General features: G+C 45.2%; 2 protein-coding genes across 5 annotated transcripts in view; one reads left to right on the forward strand and one right to left on the reverse strand.

The window, feature by feature from the left end:
* The first annotated feature begins 766 nt into the window (after window positions 1–766).
* On the forward strand, window positions 767–6,808 carry ARL1 (ADP ribosylation factor like GTPase 1). 2 transcript variants are annotated; one of them, XM_051644158.1, is made up of 6 exons: window positions 767–867; window positions 2,697–2,834; window positions 4,195–4,276; window positions 5,263–5,374; window positions 6,051–6,229; window positions 6,422–6,808. In XM_051644158.1, exons 1-6 carry the CDS (start codon window positions 864–866, stop codon window positions 6,450–6,452), a joined length of 546 nt encoding a protein of 181 aa, XP_051500118.1. In that variant the 5' UTR covers window positions 767–863; the 3' UTR covers window positions 6,453–6,808. The 2 variants fall into 2 exon arrangements, with proteins under 2 accessions (XP_051500118.1, XP_051500127.1); XM_051644167.1 differs by lacking the exon at window positions 767–867 and adding an exon at window positions 1,260–1,275.
* Window positions 6,809–7,229: 421 nt separating this feature from the next.
* UTP20 (UTP20 small subunit processome component) overlaps window positions 7,230–21,128 on the reverse strand; it is a 60,349-nt gene continuing 46,450 nt past the window's right edge. For all 3 annotated transcript variants that reach the window (XM_051644143.1, XM_051644134.1, XM_051644125.1), the window contains exons 49-62: window positions 20,697–20,867; window positions 19,782–19,910; window positions 19,199–19,309; window positions 18,321–18,400; window positions 17,520–17,589; window positions 16,319–16,501; window positions 15,287–15,418; window positions 13,713–13,845; window positions 12,343–12,542; window positions 11,901–11,972; window positions 10,874–11,146; window positions 10,099–10,225; window positions 8,077–8,222; window positions 7,230–7,595 (exon numbers count right to left, since the gene is read on the reverse strand). In XM_051644143.1, coding sequence (XP_051500103.1) covers window positions 7,440–7,595; window positions 8,077–8,222; window positions 10,099–10,225; window positions 10,874–11,146; window positions 11,901–11,972; window positions 12,343–12,542; window positions 13,713–13,845; window positions 15,287–15,418; window positions 16,319–16,501; window positions 17,520–17,589; window positions 18,321–18,400; window positions 19,199–19,309; window positions 19,782–19,910; window positions 20,697–20,867 — 1,983 coding nt within the window. In that variant the 3' untranslated portion in view covers window positions 7,230–7,439. The remainder of the gene's footprint in view (window positions 7,596–8,076; window positions 8,223–10,098; window positions 10,226–10,873; window positions 11,147–11,900; window positions 11,973–12,342; window positions 12,543–13,712; window positions 13,846–15,286; window positions 15,419–16,318; window positions 16,502–17,519; window positions 17,590–18,320; window positions 18,401–19,198; window positions 19,310–19,781; window positions 19,911–20,696; window positions 20,868–21,128) is intronic.

Genomic DNA, 21,128 nt, shown 5'->3' on the forward strand with positions numbered 1-21,128 from the left:
CTTGTAAATTTTCCTCGTGAGTTTTCATTACTTAGTATTTTACATTTTTTAATTATTTTATACTTGCTCATCTGTGTAACTCCATGAATGACACCATCTTTTTTCGCAGGAACTTGATAGCCCTGTTATCAGCCCTGTTATTATATAGGAACAGCAAGACAGGAATGGCTTACAGAGCTGGACTTCCTTGCTTCCCAGCAGGGCTGCTTCTCAATTTCTCAACCCTGCCGGTGAAAACCAGGAGCTCATAGCACAGAGCTTCTCATTAAATACAAGACGGTAACGGGAACTCTGCTGGCTGAGGGCAACTCGCTCCCTTTTAGAAGATGTCAGGAGGGTCACCCGCTGCTCGCTGGGTGCAGTTTCAGCAGCGCCTTCGCCACAGCCCCGTGCCTGCCGCCCGGCAGCAACCGGGCTCGTTCTCCGGGGCTGCCGGCACGGCCGCCCCTCCTTCCCCCAGGGCTGAGTCGCCCCCCCCAGCACCGGGGGCCCCGCGGCGGCTCCGCCCAGGGCGGCTCCTTCGCCGCCCCAGCCCCGGGCACGCGCGGAGCTGCGCCCCGCCCCATCGCTCCCCGGCTGCCGCCGCCGCAGATTCGTCACATTTTATCGCCACCCCGCTTAAAAACAAAAAAACAACAGCAACAAAAATTCACTTTTTTCCTCCCTTTCTCCTTCCCGCCCGGGTGTACCCGCACAGGTCCGCGCCCAGCCTTTCCTTTCCCCCGGCGAGGGCGGGCGCCGTCTCGGCGCCGTGTCGAAAGGGCGGCAGGCGCGGGCGGGCAGCGCCGTGCTCACGCGCCGCGCGACGTGGAGCCTGCGGGCGGCGTCTGGGCGGCGGGGCCGGCGGAGCGGGGCGGCTCGACATGGGTGAGGAGCGGGCGAGAGGCTGGGCTGGAGCCCCGGGGTGGCCCCTGGAGGCTGGGGAGAGCGGGGCGGCGGGGCGGGGCCGGAGCCGGGGGCCCGCGGGGCGGCCGGGCGGGCGTTGGAGGAGCTGGGTGAGGGAGCGGGCCGCCCCGGGGCCCGCCGCGCTGCCCGGCGGCGGGAGCGGGAGCTGGGGGCGGGCGCGGCAGCGGCTGCTGCCCGCCTGCCGTCAGCATGAGCCCGCAGCGCGGCCCGGGCCCTGCCAGCGGCTGCGGGGCCGTCCGGGCAGCGGTGTCCGCGTTCCGAACCGCCCGCGCGGTGGTGAGCGGCGGGAGCGTGCCCTGGGCCGCGGGTCCTGCTGCTTTTGTGCTCCTGAGGCTTGACCCGACCCTGATTCACGTGCTGTGTGTGCTGGTAACAAGGAAGTAAATGCGAGAAGGGGTGGCGTAGAGTGGCAGATAAAGCAGAGGGAACAGTAAGAGGCCCTGAATCTAGGGGCCAAGTGATTACGATAAACCTGTCCTGTCACAGGTGGTATTTGAGCCGTGTTTGAGTGTGGGAAAAGCACATTAGAATATGAAAAGGGGGTATGAGAGGCGACTGGCAGTAAGCAAAGTTGCAGGTTGCTTGAGGGGAAAGAGTTACCGACTCTTAGGCCTCCGTGGCTCGTATGGTAGCCTTCTGCTTGAAATGCTGAATTACCTTTTGCAGCTCGGCTCCGTTAAGGTTATTTGCCTGACTCACAGTAAACAGTGCCGCGAGCAGCACTGTGCAAACTGACAGCAGATGGTCCTTACACCTTCTCTTTGTTTTCCAGGTCTGTAGTGTGCATGGCTTCCCTGATGGGATGGGCTTAGAAGGAGTAGAACAACCTGTTATCAGTTCTAATTCCTTATGCATAAGCATGCAGCTCATTACTCCCTCCTCTCCCTGGAAAGCCATCACAGATGCCTTGGAAAGGCAAACACGGGGAATAATTTTTATCAAAACATAATTCAATGAGATTTTGGTTGCAAATGTCTGACCTGGCTTTTCCCTGATTTATTTATCAAATGTGATTTTAGCTTGCTTGGTGTTCATTACCTTTTATAGCATTTAGGTGGAATTATAAAATGTTTATTTACCATTAGGTGCATTTCTTATAAAAATAATTGGAAAAAAATGTAATTGTTGCTGGCTTAGAACATTAGTACTTTTTCTACACTGAAACATCTAACAGGCACAAATCAGATACAAGTCTGGCCACAAGTACTCTTACATTCATTTCAAGAATAAATGAGATGTTGGGGCAAGCCAGTTTTGGAAAATAGGAATGAAAAGGGGGGGCAATAAAAATCAACTCCTAGACTTCTTTGTAGCATGAATGTACTTAGTGCAGCTTCATGGTTTGTAATGGACTGTGATTTACATGTATCTACTGATTTATACTTCCTGGTGAGGAAAAAAAAAAAAGGGGCATAGTCCCATGGGAGGCCATAAACATCAGGAAGAATTCTTTCAGGCTTCAGATGTTCTTGTATAATCTCTTGACAAACAAAGAAGTTGGCTCAGATTTTGGCAAATGAGGGGGAAAAAAAGGAAAAGAAAAATCCTAACCACAATGAGGAAGCTTGATGCTGCTGCAACATGATTTTGCCAGGTTGAGCTACCATAAAATAGCAGCATAAAACCAGGAAAATATAATGTGGTTCAGGTCACAGGTATCTGGGCAACAACCTGAATGTGTCTCTTTTCAGTGGAGAAGAGGAAGATGTTGTTGCTCAGTAAGAAACGAGGTTGGTCAGTCAGCCTTTCCATAGCCAGCTGACATGGAAACTCCTGTCTGCTCTTTGTAGGGGGCTTTTTCTCCACCATCTTTTCCAGCTTGTTTGGAACTCGAGAGATGAGGATTCTCATCCTGGGCCTGGACGGAGCAGGAAAAACAACCATTCTCTACCGGTTACAAGTTGGAGAAGTTGTCACCACCATTCCAAGTGAGTGTTTAGTCCCCCAGTGAAACAGGTGATGTGCTTGGAGCTCTGACACGTCAGCTGAGCTCGCTGTGTGCTTCTGTCATGAACAAAAGGACCTTATGTTGTGGGAGCTTTGCAGTGTTGTAGTTAAGAACTTCCTTGCACAACAGCATGACAGTGTGCTATGGAAGTGCTACATGCAGGAACATTTTATGCAAAAAGTCTTTGACCTTAAGATTGTTAACAATGATTTGGCAGGCTTTCCTTGGTAGCTAAACATTCAGTAACTGTTGTCTGTCAAAGGCTTTTTCTCCAAAAATAGCTACAATGTGAATTCTAGAGATCATTATTGGTGTACAAAAAAATTTTACATAGTACAGTGTCAGTCAGTCATGCTTGTTTTTTCGATAAGGGTCTTCTGTTATCATACAAACACTCAGGTTTGACACGAGAAGAGTAAGTGCAGGCAGTTTACATTATGTAGAAAGTGTAACAAAATTCAGTCTGAGTTCTCAAGGAAGGAGAAGCTACTTATTTAAAAAAATGTAACTCATTTCACCAATTGCCTTAGTATGCATGCAGCTGTGACCACCTGTTGCAAACACCCAGATGTATGTGCTGAATTGGTCTGTCTAGGATCGCTCTGTGTGATGTGAAGGACCAGGGATGCTTGGCTTTTGAGTCTGTCATGTCTCTTGGGTTCCTTCTGAATGGTCACGATAAACTGACTTAGGTCAGGCTTTTTTGCCTTTCAGAAGCCAGCAGTTCCTTAGGCCATAATCCTCTCACCCTGGGGATTTGCTTATTTCAGCCTCTCTAAATTTGAGGCAGGCTGTGTCCATTGTTCACTTCCCTGTGTTGTGTTTCGCTGGGCTGGCAGGAAAAGGAATGATACAGATGAGATGCTGTAACCATATTGACCCCTTCCAGATACCACAGGGTCAAGTCTTCTGCTGAGAAGTTGATTCTGCTATGGTCTTATGAGAGCACAGATTTGGTGTTGATGTGAAGGACACATTCCTTAGAGTTTTATTGCTGTCAGTTGTATACTTGCATATCCAAACAGGCCATTCCTTTAACCCTTGCTCTGTTTATTTTGGGGATTTCAGGCACACTTCTCTTCATTTTTAACAACCTTAGCAGTTGTTACAGAACTCTACAGTATGTTTACAATGTGTTTATATTGTTCAAAAAAAACCCACCTACATTCTTTTGAGACACAAGTATTTGCTGGAGTCACTTTGCAAAGCGCCCAAATTTCATTAAAGTAGCTACTGAGGATTTTCAGGCCGGAAGATTTTAAACTAAGGAAGTGCTGTGATGTTCTTCAGAAAAATAAAGAAAAATGACCAACAGAGCAAATGTTTTAACTTTATTTCAGCCATTGGCTTCAATGTTGAGACAGTGACATACAAGAATCTGAAATTTCAAGTCTGGGACTTGGGAGGACAGACAAGCATAAGGTAATAAACCTCTTAAAATTAAAAGATGTAATTACATTTCTCAAAAAAAGGGCCAACTTCTTAGAATTCTCATAGTTGATGCTTCTGAAAATTGATTCTTTTTTAAATTTAAAAAATGGCCAGTCATCAGGAGAGCATTTTCATCTGTCAGAATTTTGTTTGAATTACAGATTGGAAGGAAACAAATGAATGTTTTCACTTTATACAGTTTTGCTTTGCAAAACAAGTTTACTGGTGTCTTAGACAAAGCGTGCAGCATTCTGAGAAAGGGGAAATGAGTGATATAAACCCCAAAAGTCACTTAAGTATTTGTAATTTTAAGAATGCAAAGCTGGGAGGTTGAATTCAGGTATAGACAATTTTTTTTTTTTTTGTGAGCTTTAAATTTTGTAATGAGCCATTATATGTATAATCATAATGAACTTTTCAGTACCCTTGTATGAGCTTCTCATGCGTCCTTTTTGAACACTGGGGAGTACAGGGTAGTTAATGGCAGTTAGTAGGGTGCAGGTTCATTCCTTCTTCAGTTCCACAAGGATAATTCTGAAAAGGTTGAGATTCTTGTTAATTACTTGCCTGTATGAACTAGTCATTTAGGATTTATCTTTGTTTATCCTTCTTTGGTGACCATAGTGATTATCTATTGCAGAAGCTTGTGTGTTTAAACTTTCTGTGTTGCCTTGCCCCTGTTTTGGACCTGATGTCCTGCAGGCCGATTCCCAAATTAATCTATCCCCAGCACTTCTGTCCTTTCTCTGTTTTCAAGCTGATTTTTTTTTTTCCTTCCTTTTTGTTCTGCTACTGAGAATATTTATGCTGTCTGTTCCTTTTTGTAGCCTCTTGAAGATATCTTCTACTCGCTTCCTGGGGCCTTTCACCCCAGAGACAGTTCTTCCTTCCTCTGGGTAGTCTGGTTGTCATTATCTGGCTAAAAAGCAGTGATAAACATGCAGCTTCTGTAACTGAAACTCACCTTTCTTCTGCAGGCCCTACTGGAGGTGTTACTATTCCAACACAGATGCAGTCATTTATGTAGTGGACAGCTGTGACCGAGACAGAATTGGCACTTCAAAATCAGAGCTCGTTGCTATGTTAGAGGTAAGAAAACAGGGTTCACAATCACAGCAGTAAAACATGGATATTTTTTTTTTTTTTTTGAGTGAATGTGAAATTTGATTCAATGAACCGAGTGAAGCTTAACTTCCTGTGTGAAACTTCAGCCCTCAGAACAGGCCCATGCAACATTTCTGAGTGAAAAGCACTAATTTTGCTGCAGATAGTTTGGTTTTGCGCAGAGCTGCCTGGGCAGCAGGTTAGTTACATGTAGCCTTTTGGTCACACAAAAATGTATCTGCCTGCAAGGACAGCTGCTCAGAACTTCAGTGGTGGCAAAATCAGGCCCTGAAAAATTAAAGCTGAAGTACATATGTAGAACAGGGTAATTTGAGTAAGATGAGCAAATCTTCCTATTTTTATTTATTTGTTTTTGAATTCCTGCAATCTTTTTGATATGTCTTATTAAATTGAACTGCCAGCTGGTTTCAGAATGTAACAGGCCTAACTGGCCATGTTTTGAAATAGCTGCTCTGTGGTATCATGCTGGACTTGGGAAGTAAATACTCTTCTTTCACTGAAGAATTTTCTAGAGGACAGCTATCAGTGAGCTGAAAATCATTGAGAGCTGCTTAAGTTTTTCATGTTGTGTTTTTTCTTTGCTTAAATAAATGCAGTAAAAGCCTTTGCAACAACTTGCATCATTTACCACTTTTTTTAGGAAGAAGAGCTGAAGAAAGCCATTTTGGTGGTGTTTGCAAACAAGCAGGACATGGAACAGGCCATGACTCCCACAGAAATGGCAAACGCGCTGGGCTTACCGGCTCTGAAGGACCGAAAGTGGCAGATATTCAAAACCTCTGCAACTAAAGGCACAGGGCTTGATGAAGCAATGGAATGGTGAGTAACAGTCTTGTTATGCTGGCTTCATTAGAAAAATATTTTACCCTTTTTTTTTTTTTTCCAAAAACTGGATCTGTGGAAAGTCTGACACAAGAGTCCGCATTAGAAGGAAAAAGGAACTTTCTGCTGAAAGTATTGCAGCACAACTGAAATGACTTTTCAGTTAAATTGACTTGACCTTTTTCCTAGGTTGGTGGAGGCCTTGAAGAGCAGGCAGTGATTCAGAGCTGACCACTGAAAAGAAGTTTCAGCCATGTCCAGCACCCCTCTTTCTGCAGTCAAGTATTTCAGGCCACAAATCCTTGTAAATAGAGCAGATTTGCATTTGCCTCCTGTAATGTGGAAGCCTCACTTGAGTTGTTAAACTGAACACCTGTGTACATTATAGTAGTCCATTTTTCTTTCTTTCTGTTTAAAGGATGTACTTATGTTAATTTGTATGAAAAGTCTTACTGGCTGGTAAAGTGTTTTTTTGTTTGTTTGCCCTCCCTCTACCCCCTTGGGTGCTTTTAAGTTTGAGTGGCTCCTGTATTTGTGTAAGTAAAACACTAATAAAATCTGGAACTGTCAACTGTACTTATAGGTGTGTTGCTCACTTAACAGACACAAGGCCAACTGCTGCCATGCAGCTGAACATTTAAAGAGGTTAAGCTGCTGATGTTACGTTTCAGAGTCCTTCAGTGTAGATACATTCTCACAAGGAATGTGCAGCAACAGAGATAAACTGCATACCTCTAGCTGTTTGTGTAGCTGTGGGGTTTTTTCCTGAAAGGAAAATGTTTTTATAGCTGCCTATTGCCCTGGTGTGCCAAGCCTGTCATTTGAATTTAACTTCCACTTCCATGAGCTGTTATTGCTCTAGTCTTAGCTTGGCCAGAAGTTAAGTTGCTCAGTACAGCTGCAGAAACTGAAAGACAAATCCAAGGCAAGAGGCAGACTGTTTTCTCTTCAGGAGACTGGATGTTCACAGGCATGAATGCAGCCATCACACAAGCCATCTTTTAAAAAGGCAGTAAAATTTAATATAAAAAAATCATGGTGGTTGTTTATTCAACTGTACATGCTCTGGCAAATATACAGCTTTTATTTAAGACCCTAGATGAAAAAAAGGACATGAAAAAATACTAATAAATACAATTAAAATATGTAAATACTTTAGTTATTTAGCTTGAAATTACTTTTTTATAAATTAATCCTTTATGCTTTCTCATTCCACCATTGCTAAATCTTTCAGTGCATGGCTTCGAGGTCTTTTGGCCTTGCAGGTAGGGCGCAGGGATTCTATTTTTCTCTTTCTGGTTTCTGCTTTATTCTTATGTCTCTTCAGCTTCCTCCTCGCAGCAATGTCGGGGTTGGCTACAGTCTAGTGAACAACAAGATGTTTGTTTAGTTACAACTAACAGCTGTCCCTGGAAACAACAAGTAGACAACACACGGGTTTTCACAGAATCATTCTGGTTGGAAAATCATCGAGTCCAACCATTAACCTAACTCTACCTAGAGTCCAGTGCACCATATCTACCCAATCTTTTAAACGCCTCCAGGGATAGTGATTCTACCACCACCCTGGACAGCCTGTTCCAATGTTTGAAAACCCTTTCAGTGAAGAAGTTTCTTGGGCTTCTCAAAACTGAGGGAACTCTGGCTGCTCTGCCCAGTTTTACCACTGTTCAGGTAAGCACTGTCAGCCAGAACCTGCCCAAGAGGCAGTTCTTGTGAAGGTTCAGCACAAAACTGTCCCAATTCAGGATGAAGTTCTTCCTCAAACTCACCTTCCTGGTCAGTTCTAAAGCCTTTAAAAGAAACCCTATTTCTTTTTCCCAGAAGAGAAAGCAGAATCTTACCTGCAATGCCCTCTGCTTTTTCCTCATGGCTCTTTTCTGATTGGCCTGCTTCTGCACAGAAGAAAAGGCAAGCGAAAAAGCCTCCAGTCCAACTAACTTCTTGAGCAGTTCTATGATTTCTTGGGAAAGGTTCTTCAGTGTTGGATCTAATAACATAAAATTGTTTAATCTTTTCAGCATATGGGATGAAAGCCAAGAGCTCTGTAAGGATTCCTCTTTTATAAAGGATGATTCATTTTGCTCAGTGTACTATGAGTCCAGAGCAAAGGTGATGGTGAAATCTGCTGGTTCTTCACCAGCTTTCCCAGAGAACCACGGGTGGTGCTTCACACAAGCAAACACAAAAATCTTGCTTCTGAGAAAGAAAATTTTTTTCCTGAAGGATAACGACATACCAGAGGTTATCAGAAGTGGTGTGCTGTATATAGCCACTGGGGCTCTTTTGGAATGGGCTTTGTTGGAAATAAGATAATTCCACCCTTGTCAGTCAGCATCTCTGTCCAGTATGCACAGTGAGGGCTCACGTAATGCTAAGGATCATTAGTTACTATTTATTAACTACCATCACTGGAAGAAGAAGATATTAGGGAGGAAAAAAGGCTACAAAGACATGCTGAGGGAAAACTGAGTGCAGGGCAAATGTTTCCCTCAGTCTTCCAACAGATCCTTCTTCCAAGTACTTGTGCAGCCTCCACAGAAGCTTGTGTAAACTGCTTGCCTCCACAATGTCCTTCAGTGACAAGGTCCTTGGGGTCTACAGCCCCATCATGTGAAAAACCATCTCTCCAGTTACTCTGAAAAATTACATGAAGGTCCCTGTTGCAGAAAAAGCAAGTTGATCTTGATCCACCCATGATACTGTCAATCTCTACCAGGTCTTTTCCATCTCTTACTTTGCTTAGCTAAAATTAAAAAAGGTAGCCAAGGCAGCTGTTCCTTACCTAGAACACTATCGTCACCCTCCTCCAAGTTCTTTTTTATCCTGAGATCTGAGGACCCACTGCTGCACGCTGCATTTCCGTGGCATATACAAGCCACAGACTTAGAGTAATAGAACTCTTTTTTAGTTCATTGTCTGTTCTTTCCTGACATTGGATTTTGCTTGACTTGAAACATTTCCATGAACTATCCAAACACCAGTGTCTTGCTCTAAAGCCAAGATTCGATCACGTTAAATGGGCAGTGGGTTTATCTTTTCCTCCACCAGGCATGACTTCTGAAGATTGTTTTAAACAAACACGGATCTCCGGGGAGAAAAGAGTGTTGTTGCTCAGGTAGTACCCAGCAGGACAGGGTGACCTGGACTCAACTCAGGAGGAAGGGAGAAGTCCTGTGCACAGCTCAGTAGGTGCATGCTTGCCTGCTCACGCCGAGTGCTGTGTGCCCACAGCAGACAGCTCTCGTCCCCTCTCTGCACAGGCTGCTTTAAGTCGCTGGGCACGCGTGGCACACTAAAGGTCATCTCTATTTCAGAAAGGAGAGCTTGGGGAAAACATCAAGCAGCCGCCAAACTGGCTATTCCAACTTGCACAGTCCCTTGCGCTACAGTAACAGAAGCTGCCATGAAACACACCCTGTTTTAGGTTAGAACTGAAACACACTTGCAAGCACAGGGCATGGATCATCATGCCCCTAAACATCAGGGCAGATCAAACAAGGCAATTCAAAAAGAATGACACTTGCAACAGCCTTGTTCTGGCTTCCGTAACACCTGCACTCTGTTCCTCTCTTCAGCAAGGACTTGGCCTTGCCACCACGAGTCCACTTTTTCCACTACATCACATGCTCAACCTTTACCTGCTTACATGCAGGAGCCTGCCTGACTTTATTCCAATCCTTTGTCAACATGTAGATTTTCCTTTCCTCTGCCATGCACTCTCCTCCTTTCCTGCTATTTTAGTTAGACTGCAAATAGGTGAAATTCACAGATTATGGCATCTCTGCCTCAGCAGACAAAAGGAATGGCAGGTGTTTGTGCTGAGGCACAGCTCTGACATGCTTTTTGTGAGGGAAATCACTTACCTTGCTCTGCATAGGTGCTGTTCAGTTCCCTGTACAGAGGGGTGAGAATTGTTGGAAGATACGGCTTGATCCTGTCTTGTCCCAGATCCACTGAGATTGCTCCCAGGAACTTAAAGATGCAGCTCCTCTGAAAATGAGTGTGTAGGACATGCAGTAAGGAAGGTTGGAATGAAATTGCCTGAGTGCTGTATGTCACTCTTCACCATACAAGGCGTTGTTCCAGACACCTGAGTCAGGAACCCACTGCTGCTACAAGGCCTTGCTGCAGCCAAGTAGAGCCTTCAGATGAGATACAACTCCATGGGATCTGTGCAAGTGAGCTGTGACTCCAGCAGGTTGGCAGCTGAAGACATGGAACTCAAGCTCTCTAACTGCACCACGGGGAACCCCAGTGCTTTTCCTGATGCTCTCCCACACCCTCCCCTTCTCCTAGTAACTCCACACTGCCATTCCCCTGCCTGAATAAACCTAGCACCTTTGGGCTTTCAAAGGCAGTGCTCAGTCCCCTTCAGCTTAATGCTTTTGGGTTTAGCCAATGCCTTCCACCACCCCACAAGAAGGCAGGAAGCACCAGCAAAGAGAAGTTGACTGGCACAAGCCTTTCCTAAGAATCCTGAACAGAATTACTTGCTTCTTTGGAACCTACTAATCCTCATGTCAGCACCAGCTTCCAGCACCCTCTGCAGCGGGTCCCTTGGAAGCAAAGAGCCAGAGCAACAGTCTCCTCTGGAAGTGCCCACCACATTAAAAGCAGTTGGTCTAACCCTGTTCTTACCTTTAAAGGAACCTTAGGGGAATATGCTGCTTCTCGCTTTGCCATGAGAGAGAGCTTCTTCATTAACCATAACAATGTGGCTGGCTGGCCTTTCTCTTCTGTGTTCTCTCTTTCTTCCTCTCCTTGAGCAGAAATGTCTTTATCTTGCTCATCTTCAGATGCCTCCTGCTCTTCCACTTCACAGCCAAGTTCTCCTTCAGCATCTTTATCTTCTTCTAAGGCAGGGGCTAGCAAGTAAACAACTTTCGCCACAAAAAGCAAATTCTTTACAACCTGAAGTGTAAAAACAGAGTAGTCAGTTACTGTGGGTCACCCCAATATCAGCACCAGAATTGCTCAGGGTATGTAAGAGCCAAGGCTCAATCTGAAGAAGGAACTGGCCAACCCAGCAGACTGTAACGGCTTCACCTTCTGCATGTTGCTCCTAGCAAGAAGGCCCACCTCAATATACTCCTGCAGTCTGGGAGTCTTTCCCCATGAGCTACCAAGTCTTTCAGGCTCCAGCACCCCCTGAGGCAGGGCTTCTCCTTTTGTCTTCCCCACCTCTAGCAGCCCTTGGTTTTCCACAAGGAAATCTCTGACCTGATTCCCAATGGAGTAAGATCTTCAAGCAACAGCATAAAGCTGGACTAAATGCTCCCAGCAAACAGCCAGGGCTCCAGTGCAGCTGCAGGGAAGCAGCACCAGAGACGATTTGGATCCCTGCTCCCAGATGTGGTTGCCCAACCTGCTCTAGCCTGGACTACAGAGCCAGAATCTCCCTGATGGAGGGGTGGAGAGAAGGGACACCAGTCCTGCCCTGCATGGCACCTTCCCTTTCTGTGTATGCCACCCCTCAGCCCTTCCAGCAGCCTGACAACATGAAGGGGATTTCTCTGGGCCCCTCTGAGTCATGCACCTGCTCAGATGCTCTCAGCATGAAGCAGCTGCCCCTGGCTTTTGTCCTCAGCCACCACCAGCCAGCAGTGCTGCTGCCCTGGCTAGGATGCAACATTCCCTCACAGGCCAGGTCCTGCTCCTCTCTTACCTGCTCTCCCAGTGACAGGTCCAGGAACTTGGACTGCAGCTGATGGCAGAATGCAAACACAAGTTCCTTCATCTGGGGAGAAGAAAAAGGAGAAGGGAATTGTTCTGTAACGTTCTGTAAAAGGTAATTACTAGCAGAAGCCCAAAGCAGTGTTTTGCAGTCACCAAAGGTGGTCCCCAGGGGAGGCCAAGGGATTGACTTGGCACAACTTCTGCCTTCATCTTGCAGCCAAAAGGGGAATCTTTATGCTGCTGAGAATAAGACCCCAGAGAAGCCCCTCCCAGCAGCACAGACATCTCCTCAAATGCTTTCAGTGATGAGGATTAGGCAGCAGACAAGTAATTAAAAGAGAAATGCGCATGCTAAACTGTAACACTGTTTTTATGTTCCAGCCAGGGAATGGGCATGGGCAGGGGGGAAGGAGTAGTACAGACATCAGTACCTTTTTGTCCAGTTCAGCAGTCAAGAAGACTGTGGATGCAGAGAGCCCTGCTGACATCTTTTTCCTCCTCCCTGCCTTTCTTTCTCTCCACATGTTGACAAGATCTTCTGGCTTGTAAGATGCAAACAACAAGCCAAAGATCTCAGTAGCTGTCAGCCAGACCCAGCTGTGAGGATACCACAGGTGAGACTGGACATGACCTGGGGGAAAGAAAATCTCTTTCAGCACAGGAGCTGGTCCAAGGAGAGCAAAAAATGGATCAGGTCCCTCCAAGAGCCAGCAGAGCACATGCTACAATAAACAGGTGAAGGAAATGAACCATGGTCATCTGCTCAGAACGTAAGCAAAGACTTCCTAGCATCTCTACTCAGCCAAAGCAGAGAGTGACAAAAAAGCTACAGGTAGCCAAATGTCCCCATGGTGACCAGGTGCAAACCACAGCACTTCTAAATGTCCAGAGATGGGGCCATCAATGGCAACTGGGCAGGAAAGGTTGGCATGGCACAAAAAGACACTTGCTCTGATCCTGGCTGACAAGTCATGTTTCTGAAGCAACTGTGGGCCTCTCAGGGACTCAGTGCCACAGCCCATCTGCCCATGTCTGGGGATCCAGCTGCTGTGAGACTTGGGTGAGCTGGCCCTGTTGCTGATGGTCAGATTGAAGCCCTGGATGGAGGTTGAGGATGCTTCACAGAACAGATGGGAGTTGCCCTCTTGTGTCACATCTGTCCAAGCTGTACATCACCAAGCCACCCAGGATATACAAGGGTTATCTCCTATCTCTCTTAAGGCACCTGGGAGCCTGAACTCTTCAAAGACACTAACCAGCCAGACCCAGGCCTTCTGACAGCAGCAAATGAAGCAATTAAAAACAAGGCAGCAAAATGCCAATCAGCCAGCCTGACATTGTGCAATCTCACTCACAGGGAAACTTTTTGAGCCAAATGACCTTCAGGCCTTAACAGCCCAGCAGACATACAGTATTTACAGCACTATTTCCATGTATCATTGCTTGATGGCTGCTATGCATGATCTCATAAAGAAAATCTCATCTTCCCAGGAGAACCAAATGTTTTCATCCAAGAGGATGTAATTATGGTAAAACATGCAATGGTTTGCAACTATTTGCTCTTGGGATGACAGAAAATACTTCCCAGCAACTGAGACAGAGGGTGTGTTGTTTTCATCAACCATGTAACCTCTTCCATCAGCATCTTCTCTTTCACAGCCAACTAACTGCCATGTATTAGCATTCTGCAACACTGCAAAAGCTATGGCAAAGCTCAGTTGTACATATTAGGGTGTGAGAAAACACACAGCATGACACAATCTTCCTTGTAACACAAGCCATAACAATTCTTCATACTTACCCCAGATACTGCTCACAATGTCACTGTTCTTGGTTAACTGAATCAAGTTGCACTCTGTGATTAGCTTTGTTACCAGCACAAGGAAACTGAATAGCAGCCTATCTGCAGCCTTCTCCTCCTCCTCTTCAGTTATCTAATAAAATCAGCAAGGTAAGAAAGATGCTTAAGAGAACCCGAAGACAGAGTTTATTTACCCTAGTAGATAAATTTCAGATCAACCTTGCAAAGAAACAGGAGATTGATTTGTACCCAGTCCCTAAATAAACAGAAGTAGCTCCACTAAACCATTTCTTCTGGAGACTGAACCTCTGCAGGAGATTATAGATACAATCATTCTTGTTTTTTATACAGATGTTACTGTAACAAACTCTTAGGTTTCTAAATGCAAGCAATCACACATGCAATGTTTGTAATTAATGTCCATACATGTATTCGTACACGTTTGAGTCTCACTATTAGAAACAAGCTGAGCTCAGATGTGCCTGTGTCACCTGGGAAGCCCACGCTGTGAGGACAACACTTTGTGCACTATGTTTTATTAAATTGTCTTCAGGTCCTCACTCTGCCTGCAATCACCAGCTGGCTTGGTGTAACTAGTCAGTGCTTTACCAACACGTTGCAGCACAGGGGGGTGATTACACTGAATTTCTCCTCACTGCAGGTATTTTATTCTCATCTTTTGGCAATTCACACACCCTGAGGCTCTTCTCTCTTGCTCAGTGTGTTGCCCTTGCACATCAGTAACATACCCAGCTGCTCCCCAGGCACAGTGCCTGGGATCCCTTTGGGATTATCACATGCCAAGCAAAATCTGAGGCCTTGTTATTCCGAGTTAAGCATGTGCATTGAAAAGATCTGCTGTAAAAAAACTCAACAAACGTGGTCTGAAGTACAGGCAGGGAACTCCTTTGAAAGTTAAAGCTGTAGATCACACCAGACAAAGCAGACGGTCACAAGCGACGCACACCTCACCTTCCCCACTTACACACATCTCCACAGCCAGCAAGCACATGTCCCAGCTAAATGTTGCCATGTGATCATCAGGCTGTTTTTCAACTAAACAGATTCTAACTCGTCCCAGTGCTACCCCTGCACCCTGCCATTCCTTCTGATGGTGATTTTATAACTTCACTTTAAACAGAAAAAACGGTAAGTCTCTCTCCTCCTTCCACAAAAGGAAAGACCAGAATCAGGGAAAGCTCCCTCAACATACATACTGCTACATGCTGCCACTCACCAAGTCAAACAGGTAAAAACCAAAGCCTGAGACTTGAGGTCTGTCTCAAGACCCCCTTCCACCCACAGAGAACTTGATAGAGGCTGGGGCAAGTAGCAGTATCGCTGCTGGTTACATACATGTCTTATGGAAATTTCCTTTGCCCCTGTGCTAAGACATCAAATCTGGACTTGTAGACAAAAATACAGTTCCAGGTCAGTGAGGTCCCCTTCAGAACAGATGTGCATGTTTGTGTCTTTCCTCAGTCACAAACAGTAAATCTCTCTAACGCTTCTTCCCTTCTTCCATTTTATTAATTCTTGTTCCTCAAGCCTCACACATGGGAAAAATTACTTACGTCCTCAAATGTAATTGGGTTGATTTCTTTTTCAATCAGGGTGAGGACAGCTTCAAGCCGCCGCTCAAACATTACTCCCTCCACTTCAACAAACAAACCACACGCCTGGGCAGCCAACCTCCTGTGTGAGCTCTGCCAACAGAAAGAATAACACCCCTTGTTACTTCTTGATACTCAAATCCTGCAGCTCCCACAGGCAGGAGTTGGTAGCAACTCATACTTTTGCCTGTAACAACAGCATCTGAAGAGAAGCTGGTTTTCAGACTCCTACTGGGAAAGGAGATGTTGTCAGCTAGGGACAAAAGCACCTAGTGGCACAAGTTATCCCTGGAAACACACACTAAAATCGAATGCTGAAAGGCCTTTTCCAGTCTGGTTCCCAGCCACAGAGCTCTGGGGGCTCTTTTACTCTTCACAACACAACCGGCAGCTTGTAGCTGTAAACCAGAACTGAACATATTAAAGATGAAAAGGATGAACTGTTGAAGAACACTCCACTAGTAGAGAGGGGCTGAACCTTGAGTCCTGTATGAGAATAACAAAACACCGAGATCAAAATGGGAGATCTGGAAGGCTAGGTTTGCCACCCTCCAGCTGCTGCCAACAGAATGAAGCAAGTCTGACCTAATGACAGCATGAAAAGCCAATTACTGGGATCAAAAGAGCTTTAGGGAATTTGCTCAGACCTTTAACCAGAGCAAACACTACACTTGGTGAAATACCTGACCCAGAAGAGGGGCTGTTAGCAATCAGTACAATGCAGCTGAGAAGTCTGCAGACTGACCTACAGCAGCAGCCAGTTCCCTGTATTTGTGCAGCTATACAAAGCTGTACCATTTCCTCCTCTGCTTACTAGCAAGAACTATGGTGCTGAGCACAGCTCTTTAAAGCTGTGCTCTAAACTGAATCTTGCTCATACTAAGTCAGGCATAACTGAATCCACCAATCCACTAGACCTGGCATAAGCAATCTCTCACTTGTCACTCAGCCCCCACATAGAGTCCAGACCCGGTCAGTGAAAAGACCCAATACCTTCTTGCTGTGAAACCACTCTGTGACCAGGGAAAACATCAGATCTTGTTTTTCATTGTTTATCTTACTGAGCAGAGATTTACACGTCAAGGCCGCCATCTTTTTGCATTTGGCGGAGTCATCATTTATCATCATCATACAAAGGGAGAGAAAAAACAGCCCGCAGTATTTGTGGAGGAGATCCTAGAAAGAAACAACCATTAGTCAACTGTAGATCCTGCAGGAGCTTGTTGCACAGTGTATAGGAACAGCCCCAAGTGGGGTTCACTTTGAGGCAGGTGAACTGAAAGGATGGCGTGATCCCGTTGTTGGAGCACACAGGGAATGTACAGCAGCCCCAAGCCCCACTCTGTCTCTGACTTGTTAACATGTCCCTGGGACATCACTGTGAGTGTCAAACCTTAACAGGCATTTTCACTTTTAATCTCAGTTCTCACTGGAACAGGCTGAAGTCCCTCAGCACTGCAGCAATCAGCCCAAAGTTCCTTCTCTCAGACCTAACTGCTCTTTTTTACTGTACAGAGTTGGCAGGAAGCAAGTTGAGATACTAAATCTAATCAGGCAGTGGTGAAGCACAGCCTAGTGTGCAGAATTTCTCTTCCTTCCTCCCAAATTCTTGCTTGATTGTGCTTCTCTCAGTCTTCTGAATGCTCAGTCAAGCTCTAGATGCAGAGCTTTAAGGCATCTTACCATTTTGTGTATATTGCCATGCATAGATGCATGGTTATTTTTTAGTTTTAACTTTGATCCATCCCACTGAGAAGCCCTCTGTCTCCAGGCAGGCCAACAAACCAGATATGGTACATCACACACCAGTTCAGTTAACAATATCCCTCATAAATGCTGAAAAAAACCTACAGTGAGAAAACTCCAGACTGCACTTTCTCTTCATACTCCATGTCCTAAACTGGTTGTGTTTCTTCCTGGCATAAATCACCATCAAGTTTATCCAAATGCCAGCTGATAGAGCTTTAATTTACTTGCAGACTGAGAGCATTAGATAAAGAAGTAATGCAGACTTTCCAGCATGTTATTTCTCTTTTGGAGCAAAGCAAGGTTCTTGTGAGATAAGTGAATGTGCTGCTCATGGTAAGAGATAACGGGAACTACCAAGTGTTCCCAAAATAAATTGCTCTGAAAACACTGTTACTGCAAGCCACAGTAACTGTTGATGCTTGGAACACCAAAGGGTGCTTCTTACCTTTGGGAACATGTCAAGGAGGTAAGCAATCATCTCCAGTGCAGACTCCCTTCCTGTTTCATACTCATACCTGTGAGGAAATCATTAACAGTTAGGGCTGGGTTAATACTCCAGAAAGTTGGTAACAATTGACAGGAATGACCTATGCCAGAAACACACACTGACAGGGATCTTTCTACAACAGCTCCTAGACCTGGTCTGGTACTTGGGAGAACAGAAGCATGGGAGCCCATCGGCCCCACCTCCCAGTGAACGGGCACAGAGAGACAAAGCGGCTAAAAAGGGCTCCAGCCAAGTCAAGCCAGCACAGCTGCGCTTGTGCTGTGGTGCTGGGGAACAGGGTGAACTACAGTCACCTCAAGCAAGGCTGGGGTCATGCTCAGAAGAAGATTTCAGGCATACTGCTCCTGCTGAATTGGTGCAGTTGATCCCAACTGTGCCTGCAACTGCAGTTGAGACCACTGCCATGGAACAGCTGTCATATAAATACATCTTCCCTTCTTCTTTCTGGATTTTCTAGTCCACCTGGTTCACAACCAGCAGAGCTGGTTAACCACTAAGCACACAACAGAACCTTTGCTTACAAAATGATAAAGAACCAGCTGTGAAACAGGGAAGAAAAAATGGGCTTGCTTTATCAAATTGCCCATCTCTGAAAAAGGCAAGTGTTTCAGGGGTAGGAAAATCAAGACTTCAGGCCACACCCTTCCCTCCTTACAAACAGCCCTTGAGGTGGCTACTTAAGTAGTATTTAAGCAACAAGGTTCTGTTCTGATAGAGATGTCGAGAATATAAACTCACTCCAGTTGTGCCAGCATGAATTCCAAATTGGGTTTCAGTTTGTCACCAAGCGGGTAGTCCAGAATATATTTTAAGTAAATCTGGAAATAAAAAAAAACCCAAAACAAAAAACACAGAGAGGAGTTACAAGAAACACTTAGGAAAGCTTGTAAAAAGGTTATGAAAATAATGGTGTGATGGAGCAGCAAGTACATGAGAATCATCCCTTTCTTCTGTGTGTTTAAGTTCCTATTACACAAGGGGCCAACAACTGCTCTCAAGCTCTGTGCCTGGAACAGGATCTGCAGGCATTGGACAACTGCCAGATCAGTCTTCAGAGTATTACTCTGAACTGCACAGGGTTCTGTGAACAGAGATTCTCAATCCTTCACAGCTCATCCTGTAACTATGGAAATGCAAAGTTTTGTTATGCAGAGCTCCTGCTGCATCTGCATCCAGTGCTCGAATTGAAGGAACCAATTCTGTCCTGTGGTTGCTTTTAGCTTGGAAAGGAGGAGGAGGCCGTGGGAAGGAATCACGGATTTGTGGCAATTTCTCTTCTGCTAAGATTCAGGAAAGGGCAAGGCTCTCAGTTCCACGGGTGTAAAAGCCTCCAATGGAAGGACCACGCCTCTGCTGCTGAGTAGCTCTGCAGGTGTGCCATGGCAAGCAGTCTCAGTACAGGCAGGCAGTCTGTGATCCTGCTGTGCCATCAGTCACAAGAACTAGAGCCAGCCAGATCATAACAGGAACAAGGATTAGGAAGAAGGGGAAACAGGGTCAGGGGTTCAGCAGGGCTAAGGCACGTGTCTGTGAGAGCTGAGATGGCCACACTAAGCCCTCTAGCCTGTTAGAGGGCTTTAATTAGAGTAAGGTGAGAGACTTTCCATTCTACTAACCTGCCTGCATTGGACTCGCACCGGCTCACTCTGGCCTGTGATGGCCAGCTGGGCAACCTTCTGCAGCACATCATCTATTTCAGGGACAATCAGCTTCCTGGATAAAATAGCCTAAAAATGTGAAAGCACAGATGGAGTCATGTCATTTTGCTTGCACAGTGTGAGATGCAGTGGCTGGGAACACACTGGTCTCAGGAAGTACATTGACTTTTTCACACGTTCAAACAGACCCACAACAACTTTTTTTTAAAAAAAGGTGAAAAAAGGTGGCTTACAAGGCCATATCTGTTTATTGTGGAGGACACAGAATACTTAAGTCTAATGAATAGGGATGCTGATTCTTTACCAAAAACATCCTCAGACCCAAATACATCATCATATCCATGTGTATAAAACAGTTTCCCAAACACTGACTGTAAACCAAATAGGAAAGTTTTGCTGCTTGCCCCCCACCCAAAACAAAGAGCATTAACAGCATCTGTGGCCCGTTCCTGACATGAGATGGTACAGCCTTTCAGCAAGAGGCAGAGCCACCACCATTCCAGTGGCTCACAGAACATGTACACCTGCTGCACAGAAGTACCTTGAGAAGGCCAAAGGCAGTGGCTTGGCGTGATGAATCATAAATGTCTTCTTCAGCGAAGCCGAGCAGCACTTGGAGCTGTTTGCTTGTTATCTGACTCTTTGCATTCTTCACAAGTATCGTTACACACTACGAAACCAATGTGCACATTGTCAATGCACGTGCTGAGCCATAAAACATAAGCCAACACCAAAGACTGACTGGTTATACCACCACTTAGGTTTGAAAAGACAAACTCCTGCTCTGAAACATGCAGCTAACACTGTTCTCATCAGATTTTGCTTTCATCTGGCAATTCTGAGACAAAAACTGAACATAAACACACAAACTCAGACTAGTCCTTGAAATGAGTGGGAATGCTCACAGGTATGAACCATGATGCAAGAACACAGGCAGGAAGAGGGGAAAACTCTTTTGGAACCGGCATTCAGTATTAAATACTCTAGCTTTTCCTTATGACCATGAAGCTGTAATTAATTCAGCAACCCATTTAGAAAACATCTGCAGGAAGACACTGCACACCAAAAGAGTAGGTATTACTACTGTTAATTGCCTGTTAATTCCTCTCAGCTGCAAGAATTTACTCCACTTAATCACATTAAAAGCAAGCTCTTCAAATACAAAATTGACGCTTCTCAAAAGACAAGGTGGTAACAAGATACTATTATAAGGAAGAAAGAAGGCAAATATGTTCTTAGAAAAACACTTATTCAGAGCCAAGGCATGTCTTTTTTGTGGATAACTTTCTTTAAGTTTTCCCTTGGGAAAGAATCAGGAAAGCCATTTCCCTTGCTGCCATGTGATCTTTGGACTACCTCTCCAGGGACAGCTGTAGGAGGGATCTGCCTTTGGAAGAGGCTCAATTCTGAGAAGTTTATCTTAAAGTGAAAACGAGCAGAGCTGGGTCTGACTTACTTTGAAACAGCTCACAACCAGGTGGAAATTCTGGCCTTTGGCTACTCCTGTCTTGGCAAATTCTTTCAGCAAGAGGAAAAGTTGCTTGATCAGTGGCTCCATATTTGTACTGACAGAAGGCAAAGGAAACTTTAAAATCCAGACCAAGGACTGTAGAGCACCAGTTATCACCTGTAAGAAAGAGCCAAAGGGCAGCAGTGAGTACAATGCCATCCACAGAACACTTTTCTCACCCTGTTACAGACATGGTCAGGCTATCTGCAACTGTGGTAAAAGGGAATTAGCTAAATAAATAAACCACTTTCAAATCACTCACATGTAATACAAAGGATTTCTCAGTTCTAAAAACACTATCTGCCACTCCGTAACTCTCTAACTTTGAATTTACTAGATAAAGACATTAACACACTACTCAGCTTTGAAAACTGGATG

Source organism: Apus apus, chromosome 1, assembly GCF_020740795.1.
Source record: "Apus apus isolate bApuApu2 chromosome 1, bApuApu2.pri.cur, whole genome shotgun sequence".
Classification (NCBI taxonomy): domain Eukaryota; kingdom Metazoa; phylum Chordata; class Aves; order Apodiformes; family Apodidae; genus Apus; species Apus apus.

Bases quoted from the DNA above. Each gene is read 5' to 3' on its own strand.
- ARL1 (XM_051644158.1), top strand. The intron at 2,835-4,194 runs GTGAGTGTTTAG...ACTTTATTTCAG, and splicing joins AGTTGTCACCACCATTCCAA to CCATTGGCTTCAATGTTGAG. The intron at 4,277-5,262 runs GTAATAAACCTC...TTTCTTCTGCAG, and splicing joins GGAGGACAGACAAGCATAAG to GCCCTACTGGAGGTGTTACT.